The sequence below is a fragment of the Gekko japonicus genome, unplaced genomic scaffold (genome assembly GCF_001447785.1).
Source record: "Gekko japonicus isolate JY-2015 unplaced genomic scaffold, Gekko_japonicus_V1.1 scaffold773, whole genome shotgun sequence".
NCBI lineage: Eukaryota > Metazoa > Chordata > Lepidosauria > Squamata > Gekkonidae > Gekko > Gekko japonicus.
In genome coordinates this window covers 685,063-695,261 of record NW_015161427.1, presented here as the reverse complement: position 1 = coordinate 695,261, position 10,199 = coordinate 685,063, and the positions used below count along the sequence as shown (strand labels likewise).

Genomic DNA, 10,199 nt, shown 5'->3' with positions numbered 1-10,199 from the left:
ACTTCTGCACCCTCCGCATTGGGCGTGACTGCGGGGGGGGGGGGAGGCGGGCTGCGGTCCCCCCCCGCCAATCAGCTGGCGTCTCAGTGCGTTGCAAGTTACCAGCAGGCCTCACCTGCAGCACGGTGTATTTGGTCCTTCCCGGTCGCTCTAGGAAGTGTGAACGCGAGAACTCCTTCTTTGTAAAGTCCTGAGCTTGAGCAGCCCAGCGATGCAAAACGTTCCCTTGACCAGCTGAGTCCCTAAACACAGTGAGGGATAATTCCCGGGGATGGTAACTGTGTGTGTGCGCGCGCGCGTGTGTGTGTTGGGTCAAATCTCAAGGGGGGGAGGGATCGCCTCAAAGGTCCTTGGAAGACATTTCGCTTCAGAAAGCTCTACTTGTTTTTTTTGTACTATAGAAGAACAAACTTGCTGCAACTTATATTTTAACAAGATACTATTTTGTTAATGAGCAAAGCCTTTTTTTTTAATTCTACGAAGTGGATGAACACGCAACGTGAGGTGGTTCAACAAAAGGGATTCTGAATAGGCCGGACTGGTTTGTGGAGGGAGGGAGGCCGGCCGGCCCGTCAGAAGGGGGTAGGGAAGCGTCATTCTGAATCAAGCCCTGCCCCCACTCCGCCCTCCAGCCTGAAGGCATTCAGCTCTGTAAAAAACAGTCTTGCAACAGGGACCGTCTGAGATGGTTAAAGCGTCTCTGGTTTGTCAAGGGAGCAATAAAAATTGCGCGTCCTCTTCGGTGTAAACGAGAGAATGGGCTCAGATGAGCATGCGTTTTATTTCATCTCAGGGAGAGATTTCAAGACATCTGGAACTCTAATCAAAACTCTTTCAAAAGGCTGGTTTCATTATCTTGTCTGAACGCAATTTCAGCATGATTCCCCCCCCCCTTTCCTGAGCCACTCGTAGAGTTCACAAGCGTGGGGGTGGGTGGGGGGAGTGCACCTGCAGTCTCCAGCGCCCTGATTTCCTTTCCACATGCGGTTATGCGCTGGCCCCCGCTGATTCTTCATTGTTTGGAAAAAGAGCACAATCACACTATTAGCAATACACCAAGTATTGGTCAAAGATTCGGCTGGGTCACACGCATGGCGCATTCAAAGGGACACCCTGGAATTTGAACACAGCCCCGTTGGCCTACAAGTATTTCCCTCCTGACCATGAAGCGCAACTGCCAGAAAGCACGTCCCAAGAGTCGAGGGGCAGGCCGGCTTTCAGCATATTGATGAAAACTTTGGCATTGGGGGGGGGGGGGGGGGGGGGGAGGGCAGTTTACAAGCAGAGATCCTGTTTTATGCAACACAGCAACAAATTGATTTCTAGTGTCGTGTTCCTACCTCAGTCTGTAGTAAACGATGCTTCTATGCAGTGAGCGGGAAGTCTTAATTTCACATTCTCCATCATAGCTCTGAAGATGCAGTGTTTCGTTTTTCAAATTGTCGGCGTTTTCCTCATGCCACAAATCAACGTGTCCGATTATGTTTATAATAACTTTTGTACGAGGGACGTTTTCAGCAAGAGCAGCCTTTGGATACGGCGGGTGGTGACTGGCTTTGCTGAGGGCGGATGTGCCTCTCTGAACCACCACCACCACCCGGGGCGCCATCGGGAGGGAAGTTCTCCTCCCCGGGGACTTGTGCGGGAGAACTTCCCAGCGGGTTGTGCCCTGGTTTTTTCACCCCGTGACGACTTCTCCAGCTGGTAGCGCAAAACAAAAAAATATCCCCCCCCCCCCCCCCCGTCTTGCCCGCGAGTCTCCGTCTCACGTTCCACGACTGAGTCACTCCAGGTCTCCTGTGCAGAAAACTGTGGTGATCTCCGTAGGTTGCTGTTGTCAGTGGAAACCACCTTCTCTTAGTACGGCCTAGTTAGCTCGCTGCCTCTGTAAGCAGCGGGAGAGGTCAAAAGTACCTGAAAAATGTGAATTTTAGTTTCCATAATATAGATGTTAACCTTCCATGTGCCAAATGCTGTACGTTACATTTTCTTCCCTCGAAATGGTGTGCATTTTCTACATATTCAACATGTAGTTAGCATAAAAATCATTGGTGCCATAAAAGTATTTTTAAATTGAAATAAATATTTAAATATTATGAAAACATTGTGTGTCACGTGATTTGGCCCAGGCTGGCCTGATCTCGACAGATCTTGGGAGCCAAGCAGGGTTGGCCCTGGCTAGTATTCGGGTGGGAAACCGCCTGGGAAGTCCAGGGTCAGGCGGCAGCAATCCACCTCTGTCTGTCTCTCTCTCTTGCCCCGACCTGGATGGCCCCGGCTAGACTGACCTCAGGGGATCTTGGGAGCTACGCAGGGTCAGCCCTGGACAGGAGTCCGCCGAGAATTAGGCGCAGGCTGCTCCACAGCGTCAGGCAATGTGCATCTCTCCCCCTGAAAACCTTCAGGGGTCTCTGTAAGTCCACTGTGACATAGCTCTATTCCGCTAGGGTCAGGGGCCTCACCTGGAGTCCTGTGTCCAGTTTTGGGCACCACATTTTAGGAAGGATGTTGACAAGCTTGAGCGTGTCCAGAAGAGGGCAACCAGGACGGTGAGAGGGCTGGAATCCAAGTCTTATGAGGAAAGGCTGAAAGAGTTGGGTCTGTTTAGCCTGGGAAAGAGAAGGCTTAGAGGGGACATGATTGCAGTCTTCAAGTATTCAAAGGGCTGTTATGTAGAAGATGGAGCAGATCTGTTCTCTCTTGCTCCGGATTGCAAGACTAGATCTAAGGGTTGGAAATGACAAGGGAGTCGATACTGGATAAATATCCAGAGAGACTTCCAGACTGTCAGAGTGGTTGAGCAGTGGAACAGTCTGCCTCGGGAGGTGGTGGATGCTCCTTTGCTGGACGTTTTCAAGCGGAGGCTGGACGACCATCTTTCGGGTATGTTGTAGGGCTGTCTTTCAGCTATGCTCCTGCAGAGTGCAGGGGGTTGGACTAGATGACCTGCAAGGTCCCTTCCAACTCTTAACATTCTATGATTCTATGATGGCACCTTCCACCACCACCACATCCCATTTGACTAGGCCAGCAATCATCTGAAAGGGCTTTCAAAAGACCCCCGGCCAAGAGAGGACATTTCTTCCAAGCTCCGGCTTCACGTCAGCACACCCACGTAAGGTTTAGATGCCAAATTCTGAAACAAATTCAGCCCCCGTTCATTCAAATGATTCTGGACTCATCTGGGAGGGGGGGGGAAGGAAGCAGTCCCACAACGTGGGCCTGTGTAGTGTGCAAAGCATTCTGGGGCCCCGCTCTAAAGGCCACTGACCAGAAGGCGCCAGGCTGGAAGGGGCTCGGCCAGCATCAATCGGCAGCCTCCATTTCTCAGGGGGAAGGTGGGGCTTAGTTGGGACGACTGTGCAGGAGGGACCACCGCAGTTCGGATCCTGCTGCTGGTAAACTTCACCTGGGCTCTGCTTATTTCCCAAACAGTGGGTGGGAAAACAAAACCACACACCTCTGCCTGCCCCCCTTGGAGCTCACGAGAAGTATCTTCCAGGCTCAGAATACCCTACGAAATATTTCATTCAAAGGCCCTGTCTAGGTTTCTAAGCCCCTCTGAACAAACGAATTCCGTTTGGCTGTAAAGAGTCACTATATTGGAATGTCACGGCTGAGTATTCCTACTATTGATAAGCCACGCCCTTTTAAGACTGAATTGTACATATTTTATTCAAAATAAACTTCTTTGTCTTATAACAAGGGGGTGGGGGGAGATTAAAACAAAAACACAGAAACACGCCACGTTTCTTTTCCAGCCACATGCAGCTCTCACTCTCGGAAAACGTGGAGGCGGCCACTAGAATTGCCTCCGGCGACGATGTACCTGGTGGGGTGGCAGGCATTGATGGAGCAGACGGAGCCCAGGTAGTCTTCGCTGGAGAAAGAGTGCAGCAGGGCTCCTGTGGTGTGGAAGACCTGGATCCGCCGCGGCCGAGACATGCTCCCCACCACAAAGCAGTCGTCCCGTTTGGGGTCCCACTCGGCTCTGAACCTGGTCAGCCAGCGGCCCGTGTTGTTGTCGTGCCTAGTCAGAAAGGGCAGGAGACAGAGCTGTTTGCTGGGGGCTCAGCACCCTTCTTCCTACTCTCGGGGTCTCGTTAAGACTTCAGTCCCTTAAGGATCGTTCGGAAGCCACCCTTGTTGGGGGAAAGGGGCTGCTCAACACTCAGGCGCCCTTCTAAAGATGGATGACAGTCAAATGCCAGGTCTTGATCAACGACTGTCAAATCGAAATCGAAATCATCTCAGCACATAGCAATAAGCTCCCCCCCCAAAGCAAAAAGCTGAAGGCAGCTTAACCATAAATATAGAAACGAATGAAAAGGCACTGCACCTGCCCCCCCCCTCCAGCAACACCAATTGAGGAAAAAACCCAAATCCTCTGGAAAGCTCTCAGAAGCTGCCTCACCCCAAATGCAGCGACCAAACAAGAGGAAGAAGAGGAGCAGGCAGCCCGGCCCAGAGGGGGCTGGTGGGCAGAGACTGCCTCGATGACCCCAAGTGGTGTAGACAGGCGGGGGGGTGGGGGAGAGGGAGATGGTCCTCCTGCTAGGCAGACATCCCCCCCCATCCCGGTCACAGAAGGGAAGGAGCAGCTCCTTGACGCAAACAGGCAGCCTGTGTGGTGGCACCTCACTGTAAAGGGACCCAATCCAAGCGCTGTACTCAGAAAATATCCTTCTCCAAAGTATTCTTCGTACAAAAATATGACAAGACGACACAGTCTCATAGAGCTGAACAACAAAGTCAAAGTCGGCTGCACCCGATTCCAAAGCCTGCTTCATCCCCCACGTTGGACTGTTAAGACTTCTGTTTTGGGATCGGGTTCCTGGGGCACAAGAGACTGGACGGCATTCGTCGTGTCTTGAAGCCCACACTGCCTTCGTTGTTCCCGTCTTTGAGACTGTGACTATTTTGTCATGTTTCTGTATGACGGATACTTTGGAGAAAGATATTTTTTGAATAATAACTCATGTTTTGTACAGCGCTTGGATTGGGTCCTTTATAGTGAGTTATCACAGGTGCTGGTCTATTTGTGGTTGTATTCGGAAGAGGCCCGGCAGGTTCACACTGACTAACCCCCCGGGGAAACCAGGGGCAGCTGCCACATTTCTGCACCAGCAAAAGTCCAGGGCCCAGCCAGGACAGCCGCCTCCAGAGCAGGGGTGTCAAACATGTGGCCCGGGGGTCAGATCAGGCCCCCGGAGGGCTTCTGTCAGGCCCGCAGTGGAACTGGCTGTCTTCTGCTTCTTCTTCCAGTTCTGCTGCTGCTGCGTCATCATAGGTTTGCAGCTTACAGATACACAGCTGAACAGCACACTCAGGATTGCAACAGCACAGACATTTTGATGCGATAATTCAGAGCAAGAGGTGTCAGTTATCAGACACTGTTAAATAAACAAAATATTGCAAGAGTGCTCATGTTTTTAAGTAAAAAAAAAAAGGTTGTGTTCTTTATAAAGTTTATATCTCCGCTGGCTGACATTACATTTTATGGCACACGCCTGGCCCGGCCCAACGAGGTCTCATTTATGTCAGATCCGGCCCTCGTAACAAATGAGTTAGACACCCCTGCCCTAGAGGCAGAGAGCAAGGAAAGAGGAGGTGGGTGTCACTGGCCAGCTGACGAGCCCCGACCCTCCCGCCCATCTCAGGCCCCCCAGCCTGACACTTTTGCCTGGGTCTGGCCGACAGAGGTGGCCTGGGAATTCCACGGAGCAAAGCCTGGCTGTTCCCCCCCCCTGAGGAAAAGTGACGCGCGGCCCCATCTGGACACATTACAGGGCCCCGACTGGGGTAAATAAGAGCCCCCCAGGGATGGGTCACGGTGAAGAAAACGGTAGGTGGGGGGTGTTCAAGCCCCCTCTTTCTGCACCCGGCAGCCCCAAGCACAGAACTGTCAGGCCACATCTGTCAACCACAGACCCAGGGAAAAGGGACGGGGGCCCTTCACAGATCGCTTCCCAAACCAACGACTGCCTTTCTCGAATTGCAGCTCTCTGCATCTCTCTGGACAAAAACAAGAGAGACCATCGGAGGGTGATTCCCGGAACACCAACTGGATATCCCAGGCAATGTCACAAGGGGGGGGGGATCAAGTTCGGTGGGCCGCTGTGGCGGTCTGAAGTAGCAGAATAAAGTCCGAGTCCTGTTGGGGCACCTCGAAGACCCATCAAGTGTAATTCTGGGCATCAGCTTTCGTGTGCAGGCACAAGCTTATAACCACAATTAAAGGTGCCCCTGGACTCAGACTTTGTTCGAAGGCCGAGAATCAACTGTGTCGACGGCCACCACGTCGGCAGGACCAGAAAGGGCAGATTTGTCTTCAGGTGCAAACAGAGAGCGCCACTAAAGCAGGTCTCAGTCCCAACCCGGATGTGAAATGGCTGAAGGGCAGGTGCATCACCTGGGAACGCCTGCAGCTGCTCCGCCCTCACCTTCCTCCAAAACGAGGAGGAGATTGGATGTATACCCCTTGCCCTCCACTACCCAAAGGAGTCTCAGAGCGGCTTACAAACTCCTTTCCCGTCCCCTCCCCACACCAGACAGACACCCTCTGAGGTAGGTGGGGCTGAGAGAGCTCTGACAGAAACTGCTCTTTTTCAAGGACAGCTCTTGTCAGAACTACGGCTTGCCCAAGGTCATCCAGCAGGTGCAAGTGGAGGAGGAGTGGGGAATCAAACCCGGTTCTCCCAGATTAGAGTCCGTCTGCACTTCACCACTACACCAAACAAGCTGAAGAGAGTCCCCTCAATCCGCCCCAGCATCCTTATCCCATGAAGGCTTAAGGAGAGAACCTCAGGAAAGGGCTCCTTCAGAAGTTCTGGAAACATCCGCTCTCACAACGAAAAGTTTGTACTTTCGTTAAGGGTCCCAACACCTTCTCCCGGCACAAGCTGGCAAGCCAGAAGAGGAGGGGACTGAGACGCCAGCAGATGCCAAAAATCCCGCCAGCAGTCTGGAATCTGGCTGGCTCCACTGAGCACCCCCCCTCTCTCAGGGGGGGGGGGGAGACCACCACCTGCAGGAAAGTGACACATTCCACCACTGCGATGCCAAGACGCTCTCCTCACGTAACTCACCTGATAGTTGTAAGAATGGGAGCCATTGACGACAAACAATTGGTGCCAAAAATCCTGAAACCAAAGTACAAATTGTTTACAAAACAGATCTGGCCAATAAAGGTGAGACAGAACTAGAGTTACAAGTTCAAAAGATGTGCATATTTACACCCAACTTCCCTCTGGGGTAAGAGGGGCCCAGAATTTTGCCCTCTGACACTTCACTCTCCCAACCAGCTCCCTGTGAGGTAGGCCAGGCAGAGAGTGCCCCGTCCCCAGATGACCCAGCCAGCTTCCATGGCACGAGTGGGGATTCGAACGCCTGACCCTCTAACCACTACACCACGGGCTACTTTTCTAGCCAGAAGGCCCCAAAAGGGTGTTAAAAAAAAAGGGGGGGGGGGGGGAAGAGAATAAGAATTCCAAATGACAAGAAGAAAGCAAACAAAAACCAGATCTGGGCTGAGTCCACCAAGCCGATTATCGCAGGTTCCCGGCTGTAGTCTTGCAGGGTTCAAAGAAGACAGGTCTGTCGAAAGCTGACTGAAGCTGTCTGGCTTCAAGCGATTTTATAAAGAATTTCTCCACTCATTCCCCCCTCCTTTACATCAACCATTACATATTGAAAGTTATACAAGTCACCCCATAGTATGATGACCTACTATACTCAGGAATGTGCCTGCAGACAGCTTCTTCACTATCTTGCCAAGGCCAAGTGACTTCATCATTTAGGTAGTACCTCATGCTCTCAGCACACAAGTACTTTTGGGTTCCCAATCTCCAGCCAGGAGAACAGTGAATTGTTCACTGTTCCTACACCCGGCTACCTGCCCCATACGTCAGTGGGCCCCCTGGAGCAGCGTGGGGGTTGGGTGCAGGAGGAGGGGGGGAGGGTGAATCATTGGAAGTCCCTGCCCTCTCTCACGTCATCCTGTACTAAATTTGACATTTTGCCTGTCTGGTAAGAGCAGGAAGTGTCTCAGACACATGCGGGCCGAACCCAATACCCACAAGTCTGAGACAAGGACTTTCACCCGAGTGGTTTACAAAAGGCCCCTCTCTCTCTCTCTCTCTCTCTCTGTGACCCCAATTTGGTTATAAAGGTGTCTGCAGAGTGATTAGACGCTCCAAGAATCCAAGGAAGGAAGGTCTAACCAACAAGCACTTGCGCTGAAATAAAAGTTGGCCAGCCTTTCAGACGCCAGAAGTCTCCTGCTTATTTTGACTGCAACAGATGTAACAGGGTTAAACCCACCCCCAAGAATCAAAACTGTAATGCACTATTTCAAGGGTGGCTGCAACACTGATAATATATAAAGGGCGATTTGATATAAGGGGTTCTCTCTCAAGACCCGCACCCAGGCATGGGGCGTGTCACGACAGGGCGACCCTCTTCCCACCACGTGTCCCCCCCACTGATTCCATCAGGTCTCTTTCCTGGTTAGTTGCCACAGTCAGGGGTTTTAAATGCTGTGCTGTGTAAAGGTGGGGCACCGTGCCAGGACAGCTTCCTCCCCGAACTCCTTCGTACCTCAGTGTGTCATCTGCACAAGTGGTCACCACCCGGTTGCCAGTGACGGGGGAAAAATAGGCCGAAGCCACGCTTTTCGAGTGCCCCACGAGAGAGACCACGGGCTGGCTCCCACTCTCCTTCAGCTGCCGAACGTCATAAATGCCGACATTCCTGCAACACACATTGTAGAGACTTGCACAAAGACAGAAACGCCCGGCTGCCCTCAGGGAAGCGCTTATGCCCTTGGCGCATGCGGCAGTCGCCGTCCACCCCACTGAAATCTGCAACCAAGTCGACCAAACAGATTGACCCGTAAATTAAAAAGCTGGAAACCACCTCAGTATTTTCGGAATCCTCTGTGATTTAATTTATATACAATACTTCACGTTGGGTGGGAGTTTTTAAAAAGCTACAGGAAATTAAAAATGGTTCTAGATTGTAGTCAAGGGTTTGGGGGGGGGGGGGCTTCCCCTGCATTTAGAAGATGACCAGGTCTTGGACTTCACTGAATTCTGACTTCCTCCGCTCCACCTTCTGGACCTTAAACTCCTGATGCGCAGCACAAACGTTCGTTCCGAAGGGGCTGAAGTGGAGGGTCCACCTGTAGCCAGGCAGGGACTGAAGAGCCCACCTCCTTGGGGCAGGGCTGCGTTTTCCCCGCATCGCTTGAGGCGGCCTCTAGGACTGGGAGTACGGAGGGGTGCCTCAGCCCCCTTTATGGAGCGTGGCACTTTCAGCCGTACAGCCCTTCCTTGGGAAGCGGAACTTGGCCGTGAGGATTCATGCTCACCAAGCCTCATTTTATGAATCCCTGCAGTAAGGCAGCAGGGCCTTTTGCGTGGTGGCACTCTGCAGACTGCAGAACTGCCTCCTACTATTACTTTTGGCACCAAGTAAAGGGGTTTTTTATTGCTGTAAACTTCCCTTTACTCTGCTCAGTGACTGAGGGGCTACTGGTCATTTATGCCATTCCAGAGCTGCCATTATATCTTATTTTTATATTTTAAGCAATACAGCGAGCTGACTTTTTAGGGTATAGCACTGGGGGTTTTAACTGTTCTGCTTTGAAACCATTTTTATCGCTTCTGGAAGCAACACTTACTTATTTTTCTCAACTGCATCGCGTGTACCTACCTTGCTCCTGCAGCAATGAAATACTCTCTGTTGACTGGGTGGACGTGGACGGTCCTCGTCACTGAGTTAAGATCTGCAAAAAGCTCCGTTGCCATTCCTGGTGTCCGTCTGTCCACAACGGCCACCCCCGTGTCCCACATCCCCACGACCAAAGTGGAAGCGTCACTCGACAGGAAGTCAAATGAGGAAAGGGCATACTCTTCATTCCTGTACACCTAAGGAGAAAGGGGGTTCACTTTGGCCCTGCCAAATAGCTCTTGTTGCATCTGAATGCAACCCTGTTTCCATTCTGTTTTTATGTCAACATTTCGCTCCAGGGGGAGGCTGCCTTAAATTGCAGCAATCCTGGGTCTCTCCTCAGCCCTCTTTCCTGTGCCTGACAGACAGAGTGGCCTGGGAGAACAAAGGTTCCCAAAATGCAAAGGAATTCATAACCCTGAATTGTCCATCCCAAACTGAGGCGCAGCTGAAATTCAGGTTCAGGC

General features: G+C 51.9%; 1 protein-coding gene across 1 annotated transcript in view; it reads right to left on the bottom strand.

Moving 5' to 3' along the window:
• Positions 1–3,712: 3,712 nt before the first annotated feature.
• WDR76 (WD repeat domain 76) overlaps positions 3,713–10,199 on the bottom strand; it is a 13,349-nt gene continuing 6,862 nt past the window's right edge. The window contains exons 10-13 of the mRNA XM_015428813.1: positions 9,715–9,929; positions 8,599–8,751; positions 7,089–7,142; positions 3,713–4,030 (exon numbers count right to left, since the gene is read on the bottom strand). Of these exons, the coding sequence (XP_015284299.1) occupies positions 3,775–4,030; positions 7,089–7,142; positions 8,599–8,751; positions 9,715–9,929 (678 nt within the window). The 3' untranslated portion in view covers positions 3,713–3,774. The remainder of the gene's footprint in view (positions 4,031–7,088; positions 7,143–8,598; positions 8,752–9,714; positions 9,930–10,199) is intronic.